This window comes from Haliotis cracherodii, unplaced genomic scaffold, assembly GCF_022045235.1.
Source record: "Haliotis cracherodii isolate W230 unplaced genomic scaffold, xgHalCrac1.p SCAF_25, whole genome shotgun sequence".
Classification (NCBI taxonomy): domain Eukaryota; kingdom Metazoa; phylum Mollusca; class Gastropoda; order Lepetellida; family Haliotidae; genus Haliotis; species Haliotis cracherodii.
Window position 1 is genome coordinate 2,518,309 of NW_027266281.1, and position 24,902 is coordinate 2,543,210.

Consider the following 24,902-nt stretch of genomic DNA (forward strand, 5'->3'; position numbering starts at 1 on the left):
TCACACAGAGAACCCGCAAGACGTCCAGCTATGTCTACTAGAGCATCAAATTTTGGAGATTTAGATTGCTGACAAATACCAATGTTCAGTTGTTCTCTCAATTTCTTATTAGACAAACCATCAAAAAATCTTTGAGCACAAAGTTCACTTTTGTTTGATTTTGTGAATGAGGGGTACACTTCATCAACCTTGACCTGAAGACGGTGGGCAAAATCATCAATAGATTCATGGGTTTTTTGACATGTCTCTGAACTCCCTAGCAGCAGTTTGAGTACGCTCTTGGGCCTTATCAAGTTCTTTAATCAAAGCATTTTTCAGAATTGCATAATCAGCTTTGTTATCGTCAGGGATATCGTTAAATACCCGTGAGCAAAACCCTGCAGGAAGTACTAAAGCTAAACCACGTAACTTCTTCTCAGAGTTCCAATTAAGACCCCAAGCTTTTACTTCATACACATTTTCAATAAAGTTCGCAAAAGTTGACTGTTTTGGATCAAACAAAGGAATTCGGAAGTGCTTGATATCACCAGAATGTATTTGACTTGTACCACCTTCAGCCATGATGAATGGAATAGTTTTCTTGCTCAAATGTTCAAAGTCAATCACAAAGTAGACGAAAAAGTTCAACCACAAGGTCAAAATGGCAAAATGGAACAAACTCATGTTACAGTTCGATGAAGAGCACATTCCTTGAATTTCTCCTTAAAGTAGCACTTTCTTCAAAGTTCTTTCATGAGTTCACGCTTCAACACCGCTGCCACCATTGTAAGGTCTTCTGGCCCACATAACATATAACACAGAGGTACGAACACAAGACGTTTACTTGACAAAGACAATAACGAGACTGGTTACAATCGAAATCGGATCACGCGTCATAGTCTATGATTCCACGTGCAGCCACACACTACTGTTGGGGACCGTTGCGTTCGGGCGAAGCTGTCCAGTACCGGGAAGAACCTCACAATGTCTTCAAGAAATGTTTAATAACTTTAGATTTGAACACTTTACATATGCATTTGATTTTCAGGAAAGCAACATTTGATATTGAGATTTATATATCCAGATATGTCTTATCTTACACAAGCCTTTTTGTAGATGCAAGTACTGGACATTAAATCAAGATATAAGTATAGGAGTTGCTTCTACTTTCTGCACCAGCACAAACCTCCGACCTTTCGTAAAATGTATTTTCCTTTCTGTCCACGTGGTGCACGGAATAATATAACTAAAATGACTATTATAGCAAGAACGATCACGATGGAGATCACAATTCCGACAGTAGCACCTACAGGAAACCCATCCTCAACAACGTTAACTGTCGTGGACCTTGGAGTTGTTGAAGAAGAGAGACGGCTGGTCGATGATCCTACAACAGGGAAAAGCAGTATAGTTTTGTAGGTAATGATAGCTGCAGACGATACGAACCCTAACATTCGTCTATTATATAAAAAAAGTTAGAAAACACGTTCCATAATATTGAGAAGTATATGCCAAACGCTAAAAGAGTTCATTGTACAATTTGAGCAACACATTAATGTAGTGATGCTATTCCATTCTGTTACCTCATTTTCCGATTGCGCATTTAACAGTGACAAAATCAGGCACAGACTTAACTCACTCTTAAAGACATTCACACAGTTCATCTCTTCTGTTGGACCAATTCTTGACACGCCCTTAAATAGCATCCAAAACCACGATAACAACTGATAGAAGACTTCTTGCGATATTCTGGGCCATGTTAGAACAACTGACGAAGGTTGTTATTGTCAACAATAGAGAAGGCACCTGCGATTATATGAGTGAGTGAGTTTAGTTGGGTTGGGTTTAACGCCGCTTTGAACAGTATACCAGTTATATCGCGGCGTGTCAGGTAAATGTGGGAGGAAAGCCTGAAGTGATGCAGGTCTCAGTCGTTTACCACTTCAGTACCATAACCAATTTTTAACACAACAACAAAACAACATCAACCTTAACAACATATATCTGAACTGAATGAATGGTCTGCAGATAGTTTTGTTTCTTTGTATGTGGTTTAACGCCGCACTCAGCAATACTCAAGCTACATGCTGGTCTGTACATAATCCAATCAGGTCCAGTGATTAACATCATGGGCATCGATCCACAGAAATTCGGAACAATAACTTGCAATCCACATAGTCACCGAGCCTGACCACCCGATCCACATTGTCGCCTCTCACAACACTCATAAATTGTTGATGACCTACTCTAGTCTGGAATGGACACGGGAACGGGTGAGGGTGGTATCTACGTACCTGACGACGTAGGGGATGTTGTTGGTGAAGGGGCAGCTAGAAAGAAAACAACAGACACGTACTATTTGTACAAGACGTCATGTGATTTTGTGGATATAATATTGTTTCAAATAGGTTGTTTAAAAAAGTGTTTATTGCTGTAATGCTACCTCAATGTGAATTTTCGGTTACCCTTAACAAATATTTAGCTATCAGTCAAAGGAAAACAAAGGCTAGATGTCCATCGTCAACCTTAACAATAATTATTTGAACTGGAGGAATGCTGTGAGGATAACAGTATTAAGATAAATACCTACCGCTCAACTTGGAAACTCCATCGCACGTAAGTGATCTATTGCTGTTGTCACATCTAAACATAACACTGACATTTCCAAAACGATCGGATGAGACGTTGAAGAAGTGGTGCTGGACAGTGTCGGTGATGTTGTGCGTGATCTGGTTCTGCAACAAGACGTCTGTGACACTGCCAGTAGTGAGATCAAACCCAGCTTGTTTAGAACAGTAGTAGCCTCTGATGTCCACTGTCAGAGTGAGAGTTGTACCTGGCTCCAGTACATCGGTGTCTGTATCACTGCTGATGTTGCACTGTTGGGGACCTGGTCGGTAAATCATGTACATGTCAATGTCACTCTAATTTCTGGTGTTAAAAAGAGAAAAGTTTCATCCAGCAAAAAGCATTAATGCATTTACAAGCAAAATTGAAAATGTCTAATGTAATATTTTTTTTTTTCAATTTTCTCAGTGAATAGATTCTGATTTGTACTTATAACAACTCTAAAATTTAGACTCACTTTTTAACAACCTCTTTACTCCACTACATCTCAGATCACTGCTAATGACGTCACATGCAAACGACACCGTGACGTCACCAAAACGTGAAAGGTCAATATTGATAGTTTTGTTAATGACGTCAGTCGTGACATCACTGACGTTGTGTTTCATCGACAACGTCTCCATGACAGCACCAGTGGTAAGGTTAAAGCCAGTTTCCAGGGAACAGTAGTAGCCGTTGATGTACACTGTGACTGTCAGGTTTGTGCTGAGCTCAAGGGCGTCTGTGTCCACATCACTACTGATGTTACATTCTGGAGTTTCTGTTGACAGAAAATACTCAAAGTGTTGATGATTCCAAAAATGACATTATCAACTTGACACCACTAAAGTGACATAAGTGGAAACATAACCAGGTGTTGGCTGGTTGGTTGGTTAGTTGGTTTGTTGTTTAACGCGCACTCTGCAGTATTCAAGCTATATGACAGCGGTCTGTAAATATTCGAGTCTGGACCAAACAATCCAGTGTTTGAAATCATGAGTGTAAGTGTCAAAATTGTTAAGTTATTATTTTCAAAGTTCAGAATCATATTTCCTTTGTGTATTATCTTCCATGTGGCCCTAAAAGCATGCAGCATGCATGAGAGAATGAAAGAAATGAGAAAAGGTTTTAAGGATAAAAGAGTCTAAAAACAATGGTGAGTTTGCCAAATTTTGTCATATATATTTTTTTATCATTATCTACATGTGTATAAATGTTTTAGAGCAGTTATTTAGTCATAAAGTGTTTTTCAGCGTTTGTTTACATTTTGCATAGTATTTCATGTCACTGAAAGGTAGTGAATTGTATTAAGTTGATTCATTTATAATGTCATTATGATTATTTGCATTAATGCATCATTTGATCAAAATAGTAATTATTGTTTATCTATTTGTATTTCAGTCAATCTGAAAATAATTAGATTCTAGTTAAGAAAAGAAAGACATTTATCTAAAAGGAAAAGAAAAGAATGTAAAGAAAAGAAAGAATGCAAAGTTATTACAGCATTGACATTGTTTAGACAAAGGTATGGAAGAAAAAGAAAAGGATAATGTTTTGAAACAAAGACAAAGGAAGATGACAGAAAAGGGTTTGCAGTATGCTAAGCAAACTAAATATAAGAAAATTAAGAGTTTATATAAACAATTGTTGGATGATTTTGATAAACTTTATGCCCAATCTCATGTTGAAACTTTCACTTCTGAAGAGATAGAGGAGATTAGATGTAGTCATGGAAGCTGGTTGAAATTCTACGAAACACTGTTAGATCTCCGCAAAGACTTTGCATCACTGTTGGATGAAATTGAACTTAGTCCTTTTATTGAAGAATGTGAATCACAAGACTCTGTTCTGCTGACATGTAAATCAACGTTAGAAGCATTCTTTCTCAAACACATCCGTGAACCAAGTGAAACAGAGAAAAAGAATGTTAAAGATTCACTGAATGACAAAAGTGAAGATGAACAGAAACCAGAAGTTAAACAGACTGATAAGAAAGATATAAGTAGACAAGGTTCAGTCAGCCTGAAAAGTGCTTGTATATTTAAAGAAGAATCAGCCTCCTCTAAAGGAAGTCATTCATCACTAACAAGTCGTGTTTCATCAGCCCATCTGAAAGAAAAACAAAAACAAGTTGAATTAGAGACAAAGATGAAAGCATTGAAAGAAAAAAAAAATAGACTTAGCTAAGATGGAATTGAAAATGAAGGAAGAAGAGTTAGAACTGAAAACAGAAATGGAGATTTCTCAAGCAAAGTCTAAAGTGCTTCAAGATTATTTCTCTGCCAGAGGTAGTGTGAAATCAGAACGTTCACTAGAACCGCATGATCCATATGTCCCTGTTCCTGTGAATGAAGATGTAAATGAACATTTTAACACTGAACGTAAACGGTACTTACCTGATAACATAAACTTACCTCTTCAAGAAGACTTCAATCAACAGTTGTCTCCACAAACTACTGCAGCAAGCGGTGAGAATCTTATTCAGTGTATTGTGCAACAGCTCGGAAAGCCGCCTCCTGAAATCATGAAGTTCCCTGGGGATCCTATTGAATATCAAAGATTCAAGTGTCAGTTCAAGGTGAAGATTGTTGTCAACTCAGAAACAGAAGATGAGGAGATGTCATATCTAGAACAGTTCACATTAGGTGAAGCGCTGAAAATTGTCAAGGGATATAGTTACCTGGAGGCCAGTCAAGGGTATCAAAAGGCATGGCAGGAACTTGATGAATGATACGGCAATGAAGACGCTATTGCATCTGCTCTCGTCAGGAAAGCATTGGGATGGCCTAATGTAAAAGTAGACAACCCTAAATCCATGGATGAATATGCCATCTTCCTACAAGAATGTGAGAATGCAGTAAGCTCCATCACAGCAGTAAAGATCCTGGAGTATCCTGACAACATCAGAAGGCTCGTTACGAAACTACCTTTCCATTGCCATGAGAAGTGGAGGAATATTGTCTTATCTATCAGGGATTCAGGAGGAACTGTAGCATTCCATAACCTAGTCAAGTTTGTGAAGAGAGAAGCAAGAAAAGCAACAGATCCAATGTATGGAAAAGATGCTCTGAGGAATGATGACAGAACAAAGACACAGCCAAAGAGGAACGCAGGAATTGCTTCACAATCATCATTCAAGTCTTCCTTCAGCACAGACATGGTAGAGAATACAACTCAGAACACCCAGTCAAGCAAGCCTGAAGGTCAGCAGACCTTGTGTATATACTGTAACAGCAATTCTCAAAAGTTGCAGATTTGTGATCAGATTGTTAAGAAGACTTTGAAGGATAGACTGGCATTTCTTCAGAAAAGGGGATTGAGTTTTCGATATTTGTGTTATGGTCACTTGAGCAAGTCCTGTGAGAAGACAGTATCCTGCTTCAGATGTAACAGAAATCATCAGGGAATCCTGCATGTTGTGTATGAAACTGAAAGAAAGCTGGTTGGTGCATGTACCGAACAAGATGGAACATGTGAAGCTATGGAGGCCGGGGCCATGGAATGTACTCTTGCTATTATTCCGGTGAAAGTGTCATACAGTAACGGAGTCAAGGTTGAGTCAACATATGCCTTCCTTGATCCAGGCAGTACTGTCTCATTTTGTTCCGAATCGCTTTTGAAGAAACTTGGATGCAGTGGGAAAAGTATGGATATTACTATTGATACAATGGGGAAGCCCTAAACCACTTCAGTGCAAGCAGTGAATGGCTTACAAGTGCATGACCTTGACCTCAGGAACACGATCGCACTACCTACCGTTTACTCCAAAGAACACATACCAGTTTTGAAGAAACACATACCTGTTTCGTCTGACGTTCAAAAATGGCCTCACCTTAATGATATATATCTGCCTGAGATTGATGCAAGTGAAGATATCCTCATCGGGGGAAATATACCAGACTCCTTTGCACCACTAGAGATTCGTACCGGTCCTGATGGAAGTCCTCATGCAACAAGAACCAAGCTTGGATGGATACTTTGGAATGTCCTCAGACTTGCAAAAGAAAACAGATTTCCATCAATGAGAAAAGACATAACAATAAAAGCAATGGAAGATCTACAGAACATTAATACTATGATGAAAGACAGCATGAACTATGACTTTCCAGAGAAAGCAGCAGAAGAAAGAAAAGAAATGTCACAAGAGGACAAAGAATTTATGAAGATTGTGATAAACTCTATTCATAAAGTAGATGGACACTATGTTGTCAATCTGCCCTTTCGAGACAAGGATGTCATCATGCCTGACAACAGTGAGCAAGCCTTACAGCGTTTGAGAGGACTCAAGAAGAAATGTACAATGAACCCTCAAATACATAAAGACTATAAGAAGTTCATGGAAGACATCCTTAGCAAAGAATATGCTGAAATTGTTCCTCAAGATGAACTGAAAGGTAAACCAGGCAAAGTATGGTTTATCCCACACCACGGGGTGTACCATCCACGCAAGCAAGGGAAAATAAGAGTTGTCTTTGACTGTTGAGCAACATTCCAAGGTGTTTCCCTAAATAGTAGTTTGCTTCAAGGACCCAATCTATGCAACAGCCTCCTCGGTGTTCTAATGAGATATAGACAGGAGAACATTGCCTTCATGGGTGATATCAAATCCATGTACTATCGAGTCAGAGTGCCAAAAGAAGACAATGACTTCCTTCGCTTCTACAGGTCGCCGGATGGAGATTGCAGAAAAGAACCTAAAGTGTATCAGATGTTAGTCCATATCCTTGGAGCTGTATCTTCTGCTTCATGTGCATCCTTTGCCTTACAACAAACAGCAAGATACAGTCAGGATAAGTTTGTCCCAGAAATTATAGAAAAGTTGACTGACCATGTCTATGTAGATGATTGTCTGGCATCCGAATTGAATGAAGAAAAGGCAGTATCAACTGTAAAAGAACTTACCAGTTTGTGCAGTGAAGGCAGCTTCAGGCTTACCAAGTGGATCTTCAACAGCTCTACAGTGATGAAATCAATCCCACCTCAAGAAAGAGCAAAGGATGTTAAAAACTTGAACTTGGACTGTGAAGACCTTCCATCTGAAAGAGCTATAGGAGTCTACTGGTTTGTGCAATCAGACACACTTTTAGATTCAAGATAAAGAGCAAGTTGAAACCAGACACTAAACGTGGCATCCTGTCTGTTGTTAGCAGTGTGTATGACCCTCTTGGACTCCGCATGGCTCCTTTCATACTCATTTCAAAACAGCTGCTCCAAAACCTGCATTTAGAACAGAAAGACTGGGATGAAGATGTTGATTCAAAGACACAGAAGATATGGCATCAATGGCTGAAAGATCTTACCTTGTTAGAAGATATCCACATTCCAAGATGCTACAAGCCTATGGAGTTTGGACTTGTAACATCATGTCAACTTCACCTTTTTGCAGACGCGAGCAATGTAGGATATGGAGTCGTCGGTTACATCAGATTTGTGAATGAAGATGAGGAGATCCATTGTGCTCTGGTAATGTCTAAATCAAGGGTTGCTCCGTTAAAGAAGACACCCATACCACGCATGGAACTCACCGCTGCTACTCTAGCTGTATGCATGTCATCCCTTATTCTTCACGAACTTCAGGTCAAAGTAGACACAACTTTCTTCTGGACGGACAGCATGTCAGTGTTGAGATGTATCTTTAACACCAATGCCAGGTTCAAAACCTTTGTAGCAAACCGGATTGCTGTGATGAGAGACTGTTCTGATATTGATCAATGGAGGTATGTGTCATCTAAAGAGAACCCAGCAGACTATGCTTCAAGAGGCATCAAGCTTGATAATGAGCATCAAATTCAGCATTGGACGGGAGGACCACGATTCCTATGGCAGCACCACAAGTACTGGCCGAAGCAATACAGCAACCAAGAACCTCAAGAAGATGATCTTGAACTTAAGGAATGTGTTCATGCAACCATCATGGAGAAGGATAGCTTCCTAGACATTCTAATCAACCACTTCTCAAGTTGGACAAAGTTAAGAAGAGCAGTAGCTTGGATCATTTCAACTATCAGATGTTTGCGCCAGAGAGTCAACAAGTCTCATTCCACCAAGAAAGTGAACTACACCTTGAATGTTCAAGTCCTTGAAGATGCAGAAAAGCTCCTAGTCCAACACTGTCAGACACAACATTTCTCGAAAGAACAACGATGTCTCAAGCAATCTTCTGCAACAGTTGATAAATCAAGCCCTCTCTACAAGTTGGATCCATTCCTTCAAGATGACGTCATTCATGTTGGAGGACGCCTCAAGAATGCAGAGATCTCCTTCAGCGAAAAGCACCCAGTCATTCTTCCCAAGAAATTTCGTGTAACAAGCTTGATCATTGAAGAGACTCATAAGATTGTTGGACATCTAGGAAAGAACTCCATTTTGTCACATCTCAGACAATGGTACTGGGTGATTGGAGCAGGCTCACTGGTGAATGTCAATAGTTTCAAAGTGTGTCACATGTCGTAAATATCACTCCTCTCCAGGACAACAAAAGATGTCTGATCTCCCAGATGAACGGATAACTCCGGACCTACCACCTTTCACCAATGTAGGTATGGACTTCTTTGGTCCTTTCAAAGTGATACGTGTGCGAACTGTAAAAGTGAAGACTGCTTCTTCAGAATTTGTGCGACCTGTTGACAAACTGTGTCTCGTTATGGAAGACAGTTAGTAGAGCTGTATACAAACATAACAGAACTTTCAAAAGGATGTGCTAAGTAAAAGTGTAAACACATGAATATTGACAATTAAGTGTTTATTTAGGAGCGTTTGTAGGTTATTGTTTCTTAGTTAAGATAATTGTTTCATTTCATTCTACAATTAGGAGGCCGGTGTGTAAGTGTCAAAATTGTTAAATTATTATTTTCAAAGTTCAGAATCATATTTCCTTTGTTTGTTATCAAAGTATTAAAATATAAATCATATTTCGTTTTTGGCAAGTATTAATTCATATTTCATTTCTTCTCCGTTCAAATTTATGTTTACTCATCATAATATGCCAAGGGGCATAACTGCTTAGTATCGTGTATTATCTTCCATTTGGCCCTAAAAGCATGCAGCATGCATGAGAGAATGAAAGAAATGAGAAAAGGTTTTAAGGATAAAAGAGTCTAAAAACAATGGTGTGTTTGCCAAATTTTGTCATATATATTATTTTATCATTATCTACATGTGTATAAATGTTTTAGAGCAGTTGTTTAGTCATAAAGTGTTTTTCAGCGTTTGTTTACATTTTGCATAGTATTTCATGTCACTGAAAGGTAGTATATTTTATTAGGTTAATTCATTTATAATGTCACTATGATTATTTGCATTAATGCATCATTTGATCAAAATAGTAATTATTGTTTATTTATTTGTATTTCAGTCAATCTGAAATAATTAGATTCTAGTTAAGAAAAGAAAGACATTTATCTAAAAGGAAAAGAAAAGAATGTAAAGAAAAGAAAGAATGCAAAACAGGAAAGAATAAAGAAATCATCATTTGAGAAAGAAAGACTTCAAGTTATTACAATGAGCATCGATCCACGCAAATTGGCGTTGGTAGACAGTAACATGTTTAGATATATTTAGTTACAATTTATATATTTGTCCGGCTGATAACATATTGGCTGATCAGTTTTACATATAAAAGCAATATTCATTAATACATCTCGTCTAATGTCCGAATGCCGGTGCTAAGTATTTGTTTTCGCCTGTCCCAGCAGCAATCGCATGCACCACAAACGAAAGTAGCAGTAGCAGAACAATTTTGATTTGATGATCAGCGGTAACAATACATACTCAATGTGTGATTGCATAATATTATGTTTTATCCTGAGCCGTCGCTATAGATAACATGCACAAAAAAAACGAAAATAGCAGAAGCGGAACAATTTCGAATTGATGAAGAAAAGTGGTAACACGTAACCCAGCTAACACACGACGTTGTCACAACGTCGTGATATTACCTTGTCACAACGTTATTATAACGTCAACGTGCAACGTTATTTCACAACGTTATTTCACAACGTTATAACAACGTTGCACATTCACGTTGTGAAAACGTTGTGCATTGGACATCACACAACGTTTTGTAACTACGTTTCTGAAACGTCGGTGAAACGTTATTGAGTTTGCTTCTCGATAGTCATAAAAGGAATAGAACTGCTTTATCAAAATCAACATGAATTTGTCAGAATACCAAGGAAGTAATGCATTACCTTTGTATATATTCGGCATTTGAATTTTCATCTCTTAATACTAAAATTTCCAGAACGTAATTGCGTATCTCTATGACAACGTTATTCCACAACGTAACAACAACGTTGCAAATTAACGTTGTGACAACGTTGTGCTTTGGACATTACAACACTTTTTGTAAATGATGTTTAGGAAACCACTTGTAGATCTACCATCTCTTAGTGTTATTTTTTTTTAAAACATATATATCTATTAACGAAGTTATCTGTCTACTAAATGTTGTCACAAGCAATATTACAGTTAAAAACAATTGGCGCGTATTTATTGCGGCGTGAGAGCGACTGCTGTAAAGTTTAGCCTGTTGCCTCGTGAAGTGACGTCGGAATGACGTCACATTGTCGCGGAAGATTTGTTGTCACTAGCCATCTTAGTTCAAACTCACTCTGGACATAATATATTACAACCAAATGATTGTGCAGCAACTGGAACTGGAGAGATGATCTGTGAATTCGGATGAGGTAAGTTAATTTTTCAAAAGTAGTCTCCACTTGTTGATATGTTTCTGTACATGCAGATCGTGAAATGATTTAAATGTATCGTATTATTCAGAAGTGGCAGGGTTTAGAATGCAGTTTGCCGGTCACTTTCACGGAGCGTCAGTGTTGATATTAATATGATACAGAGAACATGATGTATATAGAAGTGAAGGGGGCCCAAGACTTTTTTCCATATAATTATTTTTAATGGATACCAAGGGTAATTACCAAGGGCAAGCAGTATATGTTTGACCAGAATTCAGTCTGGCGACGTTTTGTGGCCGTCATATTATGTTCGGGTTTTGATCGTAAACGCGTAGGTCTGTAAATAGGCCTAACGTATGCATCACCTACTGACCACTTACAGTTATCGCCATTTCTTCCGTGTTATTTTTGAAATCATTACTATTTAAAGTTTACATGTACTAATCTTCTGACTTTGATTTTTGTGAAACAATGTGGCTCATTCAGGCCATGGGAAAGGTTTAGTAGATTTCTCTTATACAGCGAAGAGAGGGAATCAAAACAATGGAAGTATTTTCAGATCGACTCTCTGCGGGCTTCAAGTTATAGCCCTAGTCTAAAGCGCTCAAAGATGTTATGAAAAAATTGTATTTTCGGGAAGAGACAGAAACATACTTGTTGTTTCCGAAAAGGCCTAATTAGCGCTGACTGAAGTAGCCTAAATGTGGATCATCAGGTTGTTGGTGCTCTCTATAAAGTGTATAATAGCAAGGCGCTTATCATGTGTATTTTTATTATTTCCAAAAAAGAATCAATTCACCATTTTCCGATAACTAGATCTATGTCCGACTCTCTTCTAATGAAAACGAGCAAAAGTAAAACGAGTATCTCGTCGCGCGCTATAACGGGGTGTTTGCGGTATTGTCCTCGCTGGTGATGATAAGCTAGTCGATAGTCAAAAGTTAAATATCACCATATGTTGTCAGTGAGGTGGTCATCGTTTGTTGATTATTAAGGTGAGATAGGTGTAGCCAATGTGCACCAATGAAAAATACAATGGAATTGATAGCAACTATATTCGTTCGGTTTTCGATCTCCATATGTTGCCACGTAGGCTACCATACTACAGAATTATATTTAACGATATTGAACTGTATTAGATCTATGTTAATAAACGTAGGAACAAATAAATTTCAATAAATATTTACAGAGCTGTTTCAACTTCGTCTGGTATTGTATTAGCTATAGCATTTTGTTAATTGTCCCATGTTTCTATCTTTGTAAATGTTAGAACATATATAACTATCCTGGCATATTGATATCGAAAATATTAAGGTAAGTATTAAAAACAATAATCACAATTTTAATTAGGATAAATACCCCAAAGTGTTAACACTTCTATCACTTATTGGTGGGTCAATTTATTATTCATATTCAACATTCATGCTTCAAAAAAGGGAACTATATATTTTATTTGGCATATATTTTTCATTTATGTACATATTTTTCAAATAAGGTTTTAGAAACTTGGCAAACATATTCACTTGAATCACTAGTTTGTGATGTACAGCAGAAAGGTAAAGTTACTGCTTTTGAACAACTACAGTTGATCTATTGACTGATAAAACTATTTGCAAATATTACCACAAGTTACATCATACTCTATTAGTCTAAGTAAATGGGATTTATCTATACAGTACTGGTTTATTTAAGAATGTGATACTTTGTGGTTTCTGTTTTTCTTTCAGGTGGAGAAAACAGTATTGTGGGGGCATATTTGTTTAAAGTACATCACTGACAGAAAGTTATGTATGATGCAATAATATATACAAACATCTTCAAGAATTAAAATTTAGATGATTCTTATTTAATTATACACACAATGTAAAAGGGCGGGGGTATAAAGTTACACCAATGATTCAGTGCTAAAAGCTTTTCTGCTTATGTATGATCCAAGAGCATCATGGTATTACTGTCAGCGCCTTCTTCGCACTTTCAGCAGTTTTTAACAGTTTAAAGACTGACATCAGGCATCAAAATATTATTTTCGGGAATGCCACCATTATTTTGTTATGTCAGAAATATGTCCCTTGCCTTGCCATTTTATAACATTTGTGTCATTTTTTATTCAGTTACCAAAGCATAAGGAGGCACTATGGATACAGTTGAAGATCATCCCTGTGACTTTTCATTTGAGGACAGAAAAGGCTTCTCAGCCACTCAGCCCAAGTTCTGACTTGTTATTTAACAAATAAATAAAGGTCACCTCAACCAGAATTCTATTGTCATTTCGTTGTTGGGAAATGGATCTTAGGACATCAGATGCATAGACTATTCTGTTTGTCACAGTGTTGCTCTCAATGCTGAATGTATGGGGTAAGGCCAAGATAATTTAAATGTTTCAATTTGTGCAGGGCTTATTGTTTGATGGTTTTTAATTTGCAAATTCGTGGGAAAATCAAATATCTTTTAATTGTGTTGAAACATTTGTGAACAATTTGCACATAGCCTTGAAAATTGTTTAGGAAAATAAATATTGTGTAGGAAAATTGTTTAGGAAAATAAATATTATATTAAATTGTACATGTAATTTAAAACATTTAGATTTTTATCTTGGCCATATTTCAAACTCTGCCAAAAGAGAGTGCATTTCATTGACTTGATGTTTCATGAATAGGGTTAAAGTGAATTCAGTTTGCAGAATGTATTGCTTTGTACCTGACGTCTTAACTAGATTGGTACCAATTTTTTCAGGCTGTCTGGGAGGTATTGAGGAATAATACAGGCGTATATCTTCATGGACATTGCAACAACGTGCTGCAATGGCTATAGTGTCGCCATATGTGTGCGATACCTACGTTGTCACGACATTTTGGTTGAACGTTGTAGCAACGTAAAAAATGGACGTTGTGACAACGTCTTGATTTGGTTGTATTTTGGTTTACGCACAACGTTGTAGCAACCAATCTGGGAGTCTACAGATTTACGTTGTGGCAACGTAACATCACAACGTTTTAGCAACGAAAAGTCAACGTTGTCACAACGTTGTCACAACGTAGAATTGTTTGCTGGGAAATTAATAATGAACGAGAGAGAGGTCAAAAGTTTACTTGAAAAGTAATTGTTGGTTAACCCTTTAAATTCGCATTTGTTGACTTATCAATATGATCACCAAAGAACCGTTCATTATGGAATTTAACCATTCAATTTTGACAATGTGGCGCGGAAATGATATAGGTCCCCAGCAACCTATGCTTGTCGTAATAGGTGACTAAATGAAGCCTGGTCTCCCGATCCATTCAGTCGCCCCTTACGACCAGCTGGGGAACTGTATTTTTATCAGGAATCCACACGGGTTTATGGTTAGATCCGATGATCTATAATCTGTCGAAACGTGTTGTGTAAATACTTACTAGCTGCGGTGAGATGACACACGTCTACAGGGATGGCACCCACTACATTCGCATCCACGATCTTCCATGTTCCAGCATCATTCACTCCGACACTGTCTATAGTGAGTGTAGAGTGTGTGTCGTTTATAGTTGCACTGTATCCAGCCACGGGGCTGCAGCTGGGGTTGCAGGTGACGACATACCGACCGTCACTTGGTCGTTCCCATATAAAGGCTGTAAAGCTGCTTCTGTCACCAGTTATGGTGTATTCTGTATTCAGTGTTGCCACTCCACCTGGACACGGGGCTTGTGTTGGGGATGCACCTACAGTAGCAGTAAAACACCAACTATTTTAGTAAAAACCGGGGCTCATATAATGTAATTACCTCCTTAAATGCTACTATTTTGCTAAATTGTTATAAATGAATAAGTCAACAATAATAAATTCAAATCAACTGTAGACACCTCTACGTAATCAGTGACAGCGTTCATTCTATTTTTAGCCAATCAGGAAACAACAGCCGCTTGTGGGCTTTTCTTACGTTCTGAAGATTTATAGAAACAAGAAAGCAAACACAGTTGCTTGGTTAAAAAAATATTTTTTTCATATACACATGTGGAGTAAAAAGCAGATGTAAATCATATGATTATGAAGGTTGATGAAACATACTTAATCGTTACATTAAGTGAAAAAAATTAAATGATGTATATTTAACCTGGCTACTTTTTCAGAAAATAACATGGACATTTAAACTTACTTACCATGGATGAAAGTCACGGTCAGAACCAGTAAGATAAGTACTTTATTTGGTTTAACCATCATTTTCTCCAAACTGAAAGAGAAATGCACAACGAGATTGCTACATTTTTCTCCACTCAGCCTAGATAAGGACATTTTTGTCATATTAAACTTTTGGGCGTCAGCAAACATTAACTATCGTCATATTGATTTTTGAAAGTTTGTGCTTTCAGGAGAAGGGACGGTGGCATAGTGGGTAATGCGTTCGCTCGTCACACCGGGTTCAATTCCTTCCTGAGTAAAATGGGTGAAACCAATTATTGTGTCCCCTGAAGTGATTTTGTAGTGTCATTGCCAACAGCTGCGCAAAACAATCCTCATTCACTCCATTATGCAAATAGGTTACGAACAAAAATATACCCTTGTTTGACAGAAAATATAAATAAGCACTTTCAGTATATATATTTCGTAAAATGTATGAACAAAAATGATAACGCACCGATTGTACCACTTGCTGTCGTAGAAATATCTAAAACTAAATTACGAAAACAATGAGAAACAAATCTTTTAAGAAATATGTACATTTACATGTAAAATATTTCCCAAACCTTTTCAATGCAACAAAAAATTTATTCAGAGTGAATGAGTTGGGTTTAACGCCGCTTTTAACAGTATTCCAGTTATATCGCGGCATGTCAGCTTAATGTGGGAGGAAAGCCCGAAGTGATGAAGGCCTTAGACGTTTACCACTTCGGTGAAACCCACTAGCACGGGTATGGTGCTGACAAACCTAGAAACATAATCAGGGCGAACCTGGATTTGAACCCACAATCATAGATTTCTGGCTTGCCCAAGGGACGCAACTCTGCACAGCGAATCGCGGCGCCTTAGACGACGTGGCCACCCGTGCCCCCAATTTTATTCAGAAGGAAACTACGTTTACAACGAAAATGCTTATAACAAACTGACGGACATAACAAACTGATGAATATAACGAATTTATTTTTGGTCCCGGACATTTGCTGTATATATGCTAAAAATATGTTTGTAACGAACTACGGTTATAGCGAACTAAAATTAGTGGTCCCTTTGAATTCGTTATAGCCGTAGTTTACTGTACATGAACAATCATGACATACCAGCTTCAGTAAGGTTACATAGTACAAGAAGGGACATTTAACATTTGCCAGCCAGATCCTTGAGTTATAATGTCCATTATCGTGAAGCCTTGTGCACAGAACAAGTATGGAAGAATCTTTTCGTTCTTGGTGAGATCCATGTTGAGTTAATTTTAGCATTGAGTCAGCTTTGGAACCCATAAATAAATTGTACATATTTATGGTGTCTAATCCCAGTTTATTGATTCACCCGGCATGTGGACACGTGACTCCACTGAACTATTCCTCAAGAATCCGTCTGAGTGAATAACCCCTTTCACTCGCCTGGTCATTGATATAAATAGTTCTGGCAGATTAATGTAATCGATCAAATCTCGGACCCTTGCCAGGAATATTCGGATGTCTTCTGATTCATACAACACAGAGTCACGTTATCACCACTTCATTATTCGATTCTTATGTTTGCATAACTATTTACAGGTATATATATATATATATATGTATTACGGAAAGGTTTCTCGGCTGGATACTGCGCCCGTTGGGCTAACGTGAGGAAAAAATATGCAAATATGAAAGGTCACTTCTTTCAGTGTTTTCAAACAAACACAGCGTCGCCTTTTTCCATCGCAAATAAAGTCTAAATTAACCATCATGTAAAGAATTCTATTCTAATGTTCGGAAAAAAAACTATTTACAGGTTTATATATATGTTATGTTACGACAAGGTTTCTCGGTTGGATATTGTATCCGTTGGGCTAACGTAAGGGAAAATATGCAAATATGCAAGATCAGGTTGGCTCTTCTTTCAGTGTTTTCAAACAAACATGGCGTCGCCTTTTCCCATCGTACATCGAGTCACAATTAACCATCATGTAATTTACTGGAATATTAAGTATTGCTGTTAATGTTGATATTGATAGATATCAGTGTCTATAAAGGGACATTCTACAAGTGCAGGGAACTTTGGAAACATAAAATGCCAAGCAGTGTTAGCGATGACGCTTGCGGCACAAGGATTGGTGAGGCTACAACATATAGTACATTTTACAATCAAACTAATGTCTCGTTGAAATAATGATGATGGGAGGCTGACAGGTGCCACCGATTCCGTGTATGTCTGGCTGTTTTGGCCCCATCCAGAGTGCATGTTCCAGTTTGGAACAATACTGCCTGAACGACTGTCACTAACCTTGTAGCGTAAATATTAATGGCACGTTCAAGGAAAACGTTTAGGTATTGTATGTAAGAGATCAGAATCCTTTTTTCAAAAATTGATTTTAAGAATGATCAGAATCCTATAATTACGGAAGCCTAATGTTGTCACTTTAGAAGCCTGAATATATTTTTCGTAATCGAAATTAGTCGTTCGTTCAGTTATTTGCTCATTTGTTTTTTAATTTCGATTACATTTTCGTAATTATGATTATTTTTTGTTGTTTCAAGTTTAAATAAAATACTCAAAACTTCTATTTTTTGCTCGTTACATCTATTGTTTTCTCCTTGTTTTCGACTATTTTCGAGTCATTTAAAGTCTATTTTAAAAAATCCAAATTTCAAGTTTTGTCTCGATACTAAGAATATATTTTCGTAATATCCATTATTTTCTCTAGATTTTTAGTTTCTCAACAGAACATACTTGAAAAAACGAGAAAATAATGGAAGTAACGAGAATATTTTTTGAAATTTCGAGAAAATAATTGAAACAACGAAAAACTAATAGAAAATAACACAACAAATAATTTACATAACGAAAAATCTGATTAATAAAATAGATGTATCTTACCAACGTAACACCATTAGGTTTTTGTATACATCTACAACGGTAGACATCTACAAACATTTCAAATGTTTACACGTTAATATTTTAGGTAGTACTCATTATTAAATGTCGATCACGTACAAAAACATATCTAGTCTAAACAAAATTGGCAGAGATTTCTATTACACGTACGACCGCCTCTGTGGTCTAATGGTTAGGGGTTAGATCCCCGGCCGCGTCATACCAAAATATGTTAAACGATGGTACTTGTTCTTACCCTTCCTTGCGTTCGTCATTAAGGGACTAAAATAAGGACTGATCGACTCGGAGTCAGTATACTGTGGCTGAGTGGTGTATTCATGTTGCGACATGGTATCTCATTGGCCTTTAAGTATCAAATCGGCATCAAACCACTGAACCATATTCTTCTCCAGTGCTCTAGGAACCATGGTCGAACATTTCTGCTCCATTGCAGACGTGCACGACAATGATGTTGCCGAAGAACGGGCGATGTATATGGTCTCATTGGCTGTATCCCATGCTGTCTTAGACGATTATCCTTGACGCTGCAGTGTCCTGGACGCCCCTGTCCTTGCGCGACCAACACAGCGGTTCAGATGGAACACGGACTGACATAACGTCTCCCAAGAGATAATATTGTGTTTTCATGAACACTAAAAAAAATATGGCCACGTCATTTCTAACATTCCTGTTTCCAACATTCAACTCGGCGCGTAGCAGATGATTTTCAAAAATCCGTGGCGTTGCGTAAACGTTATTTACGGCTAAGCAACATTGTCTTTCTAAGCGCCTGAAAGCTAAACAATCCCTGCATGTTGTTCACACAAAGGACACAGTGCAATGCTCCCAACAAACACTCAAACGTCCCCATTGTGCACCATTCATTAACATGCATGCAAATTGTGAATCACGACCTTAAAGGGGCACTGATCTAACGCAATTCCCCGGACTGGTTGCTGCCTTTGTTATTGTTTTTTTCCCCGTGAGTACCCGGATGATACGCAACGCAACTGAGCGTGACCAGAGACTGGGCTACCGTCTGCAAGGACAGCTAAATGAACTTGAAGGCTGGAGGCAAAATTTGTTTTACGCATTTTTGCATAAACACTGATTGGTTAACTGTGATCTATAAAGATTTCGACAAAGGGCGCATGTTAATTAATTTCTTCGGCCTAAACAAAGAGACAAAAAGAACGGCGAAGCTCATCGGATGTCGTAATTTGGAAATACCCCAGATGGTTATAGTTTAATACTAAAAAAAGTATCCATGCAGTGAAAGAATTTTCGGGTTTTGGATTGCTTTCGATAATACGATTACTACTCCCTTGTTGTCATTCACGTTTTCTCGTCTAACACTACACTTGTGTAGTTGTCGTCATTCCCTTGATGCTCAGTTAATGAATTTATTACAGGTACAATTAGTGGTAGCACCACTTAGATTACCTGACAAAGGTTCCCATTTGGCATTTATTGTGTCTGGGGTAATTATTCAATCTAAATCCAGGTTGGAAGTGAGGTGAAATGTGTGTTATGTAATATGCACGTGGCAGCCAAGCAAGAGATGAATGATCACTTCATTTACTTTTTTTGTATATCAACGGATCGTTCCTGGTCATCAAAGGATTAACAGAAAATACGTTGATTGATTAATCACTGTTATCTTGCACAGTGGATATGTCAAAAGTGAGTGTTTACATGTCTAGGTTTACTAAAACAAAGAGAATACACTCATATCATGGCGTGAAGTGCCGATGTAAAAACAACATACTTTGTTCAAAGGGTTAACTGATAATACCTTGATTGATTGATCATTGTTATCTGTCACTCAATGGAACCGTGGACGTTATGAAAATAGTTGTCACGTGGGCTTTCTCAGCCGACCCTTGAAGACTTGACACCTATGTGAAACACCTGAAACAATCCAAGTGATCAGTTGAGAAACGAACACGGGTTATAATATCCCGAAACGATATATATTTTTTTAAATATTTGATTGTTACAGAGACACGTGACATCGAATAAGTTTCTTTGTACAGCTGCAGACGAGTGGGATATTGTTCCTTTGTGTGGATATTCACGGATACTTTCCTCGAACAAGGAAGCTGCCTAAAATTTATACACATAAATTTGGTGGGTTGTAAATATGGTATTTGCATTTTGTTTTCCTTCATTTGAACCGATTCGTTCTTGTTTCTCTATGTCTTGGTTGGGAAATTCTTCAATGCGCGAAAGACGGTGTTTTCTCCGGTCTTTTCCTTTGTAAGCGTGTATATATTACTGTCAATTTGTAAAATTTGATTCTCTCAGGCAATTTATAAAATGTGTAAATATTTCAGCCATTTTGACTAAGAAATCTGTCCAGATTGATTAAGACGAACAAAATGGCCTACAAACATAACAACAGATTATTATGTAGGATTAGAAGCCAAACAACATAGACATGTACTTTTCGACGAAATGTTTTTCAGTCACTTAGTAAAATATTTAGACGTTTAATAAATATGTTACACATTTTGACAGTAAAAAAATATACACACTATAAAAAAGCAATGCTTAGGTGAAATATTTACTTCGTGCTGCAAGTAAAAATAGTGTAAACGAAAATCGCAAAATTACCAAGCAAGTGACTTATCAAAACTTCGTCACCATTACCGATGCTACCCCCAAAGATACCTACATTTCCTTATTATCTCGAAAACTATATTTCATTTTGTTGATCAGTGTGACCATACACCTTTATTACTACCGGTATCCATAAACGTGACTAATGCGCTTACGAAAGGCGCAGCAGAGGTCGCGAACTAGTCTAGATTTCAGCTATACATCCGGGTACTCACTGGGAAAAAACAATAACAAAGGCAACAACCAGTCCCGGGGAATTGCATTAGATCAGTGCCCCTTTAAAGAAGAGATGTCTGCGTGAATATGTCTTGAAATATGCATTATTTAAGTTAAAAATAAACTTACTTAAAGATTGCCAGTGGATGTTTTTCGGTTCATTGAGGGATGAATCGAAAAACAAAAGTGAAATTTGTATGAATCCGAGTGGCACATCGGTTTTTCGATTATACCTCAATGAACCGAAAAACATCTACAATCAATCCTTAGCATTAAATTCGACAACGAAAACATGTGTCATCTACAATAGTTTAAACAACAACAGTTTTTTATATATCAAAGCAGAACAAATGACGAGATTGATAAACATTCCAGGTGTAGGAATACATACTGTGGCGTGACATGAATTAGGTGATTGTTTAATTTATGCGCAATTTATGCGCATAAATTGACACGCCCACAAAGTCAGTAGACAATCAACGGAGAGTATGATCAAAGTCCATAGGACCAGTCAATCAATACAAGACGTGAGAAGAACCGCGACAGTCAGACTGTAACAAACCTGAACAAATATGTCCGGGTAGAGGCGGTTGTTTGAAAGGACAACCAGATTCAGTTATCACCAGATTCAAACATTAGTTCCCTGCGGACGGGAAGACAAAGTTGGAAAAATGCGGGTTAGAAATGAAACCGAAGACATGAAATTTGTGGAGCCCCGGCGGACAAAAAACAGGCGTGCGAGCCTGCACATTTGCTGTTGCATTCCTTCTCGGCCTCAAAGAGTTGTTTGGACAATGAATACGCTCGCTTTATGTCCTGTGCATGACGATACACGTGAGCAGAAAGGGATATTCCCTCCACTGTTACATTGGGATTCCCGACATTCCGTAGTAAAGAAAGTAGTCTGCTTCGGCGGGCGTGGCTTATTTTCCATATTCTTTGGGAAATGTATGCAATAACACATGACCAATGCAGCTGATCAGAATGCAGGAATTACAATGAACACAATGGAAATTAATTATGTTTAAATGAAATTTATATAAAGCACTGTTACAAGCGTACATTTCACACATGAACATGGCCACAAACACACACGCACACACACACACATACATACTCATACATACTTATACTAACACATATACACACACATACACAGAAACACTCATACATACACACATACACAGAAACACACACACGCATAGACATACACACACATTCACAAACATACATATATATATACACACAAATACAAACACACACACACACATACACTTCCCATCCAACCATTTCAAATGTTCAGCTACCAATGAATATATTATTATCACCTTTACTTCAATCTAAAGGAATGCATTCACAGATTTCCGTTTGACCACCTTCATAAGAATAGTTTAATTTCATTGCTCAATTTTAATGTAAATGTATGTGAATGGTCCAAAGAATGTGATATTGTGAACTTTATTTGTACAAACTGTTCATCCGGTGATGCCTAAATTACGGAATAAACTGTCTGTCTGTCTGTCTGTCTATTTAAGGAGACATCTAAGTGATTATGTAACTGCTGGTCGAAGACATGTACGAATACATAAGCAGAACAAAGCATCTCACCTATGTGGCCGAGGCAGCAATCCACAACATCCAGTCAAGACGTAGCCACACGCACAGCCGTTCAATCAACCGTTCAGGGTATGTTTACCCGCCTTGACAGCAACACGCGCAATGTCTCTCAGTTCCTTTGTCACTTGGGGGCAGAGTCGTGAAAGACTGCGCAACTCGCTCCACACGTTCTTTAGTTCGTTCACAATATGACAGCTACGCGATAAATCGCAAGGAACAATTCAGAACGAAGGCTGGTTGGTAAAACATTGTTTTATCATGAAGTCATTTTTGGAGATTCGAACATGCGAACAGCCTGAATACGTCATGAACTTTCTTTCTTTCTCATGACGTCTCTTTGTTTTGTGTTTTGACCTTTATAAGCGAGATTAAACACTTTACACGAACCAGTTTACTCTTACTGGGTATTTTTTTACCTTTATTTCTACTGATGTACTTTTTGACCGAAATGTCGCCCATATATCAAGCAATCAGACAGTGTAACATCAAGATATCGTATCTATGTTTGTTTGTTTGTTTGTTGTTTAACGCCGTACTCAGCAATATCCCAGCTATGACGGGGTGTGTGAATAATCGAGTATGGACCAGACAATCCAGTGATTGACATCATGAGCATCGGTCCACGCAAGTCAGCGAGCCTGACCACTCGATCATATCTATGACATTACGTTAAGAGTTGAACAAATGTAACATTTATTACATGACTGTCTCCAAAATACGTTATCATAAAATCTGAGATTTGCTACACGGAGTTGCGCTCCAGAAAAAAATATAATCTAAGGGGAATCTGACGTCTACAGACCTGGATTATTTGGAGCAGTCCCCCACCTTCACGCTCTACGAGGCTTTACATATAAAGGCAGGTATCCTGGGGATTTCTCTCTAACCACTACAACATACCTTTGTGAACTCCCCGAGAGAAACGAATGAACCAAAGCTTAAGAATTCCCCAGGAAATCAACGTCCGGGTTTATACAATAGTATCAACTGTCATCCACCCGTATAGATTATTTGATTGCTGTTCGATGCCTGATAATATAACGCCTAACCTGGGCTCACTGTACATAGCGCTCTATGAATGATCGGTCTTGCTGTTACTTGTTGATAAGAGCTGGAGAACACTTGTGGAGAAAGGCAGAGAGTCTTTGTGAAGCGTGTGACGAAACCTCGCCGTTGTTAAGTTTCGTCAGTAGTATGATGAGTCAACCCTCAATAATAGATTGTGGGTGGGTGAGTGAGCTTGGTTTAATCATGTTCAGCTATATCACGGCATGCCAGCTTAAGGTGGAATATAAGTGACAAAATCCAGTTCCATAATCGAGTTCATTGTACGATTCCGACTAGATTATGAGTTTATGAATCATTATGAAAGAGTGATCATACCGGGTTTCGAGAAAAGTGAGCGGTGGCACCCGTCACAAACACATGCAAAGGCAAGTCAATTGTTAATCTAAAAAAAACATGGTACTAATCAAAATAGGTAATTTCTTTGGACATATTTTTGGTCGCTGATGCGGAAATGTCACATGCGAGACGGACACGTGCTGTAGAAGTATACAAAGAGATAAGAGGACCGTGTTGAATGTATTTCAAAGTTGCGTGATGTGTGTATTGGTAGAATGCAAACACTGAAAAAGAGGAAACAGAACTGGAATATACCCATTCTGCCCCAGTCACCTATCATCCGAAGGTCGGCTGCCCTATTTGAACGCTTGTAGTTGTTTCAACTGACAAAGCCTCGAATACCATAACCATTGTATGTATGTAGGCCTTTATGCATTAATTGATTGATCAAAGAACTTTTTTGCAATCTCGGGACAGAACCGAGTTCACTCCTCGCACAACATTTGATTTTTCAACTTTCTGCACTCCTATCCCACAAACGAAACTGAAGTAAAAACTTCATTCCTTGATCCAAAGGACATCTGTCACTAACCTGGTGACCATTGATAAAGTTACATATCTATCATCAGAGGGCCAGGACCATTTGTCAAAAAATGAAATCAAAACAATATGCTGGACCTCCTAATTGATCATATCTACGTCCAATTTTAACCTGTGAAGGACCGGGATAGAATGGGTCTTCAGCAACCCATGCATGCCCTAAAAGGCGACTATGCTTGTCGTAAGAGGCGACTAACGGGATCGGGTGGTCAGGCTCGC

At 38.0% G+C, this 24,902-nt stretch overlaps 1 protein-coding gene across 4 annotated transcripts; it reads right to left on the reverse strand.

Annotated features, from left to right (window-relative positions):
* Window positions 1-532: 532 nt before the first annotated feature.
* Window positions 533-22,813, reverse strand: LOC139472785 (uncharacterized). 4 transcript variants are annotated; one of them, XM_071255258.1, is made up of 9 exons: window positions 22,731-22,813; window positions 20,080-20,195; window positions 15,410-15,480; window positions 14,669-14,971; window positions 3,065-3,367; window positions 2,570-2,869; window positions 2,274-2,309; window positions 1,290-1,366; window positions 533-967 (listed from the first exon to the last, which is right to left on the reverse strand). In XM_071255258.1, the coding sequence occupies exons 2-9, from the start codon at window positions 20,094-20,096 to the stop codon at window positions 959-961; spliced, it is 1,116 nt and encodes a 371-aa protein (XP_071111359.1). In that variant the 5' UTR covers window positions 20,097-20,195; window positions 22,731-22,813; the 3' UTR covers window positions 533-958. The 4 variants fall into 4 exon arrangements, with proteins under 4 accessions (XP_071111359.1, XP_071111356.1, XP_071111358.1 ...); XM_071255255.1 differs by having other exon boundaries at window positions 533-1,366; XM_071255257.1 differs by lacking the exon at window positions 20,080-20,195 and having other exon boundaries at window positions 533-1,366.
* Window positions 22,814-24,902: the final 2,089 nt, after the last annotated feature.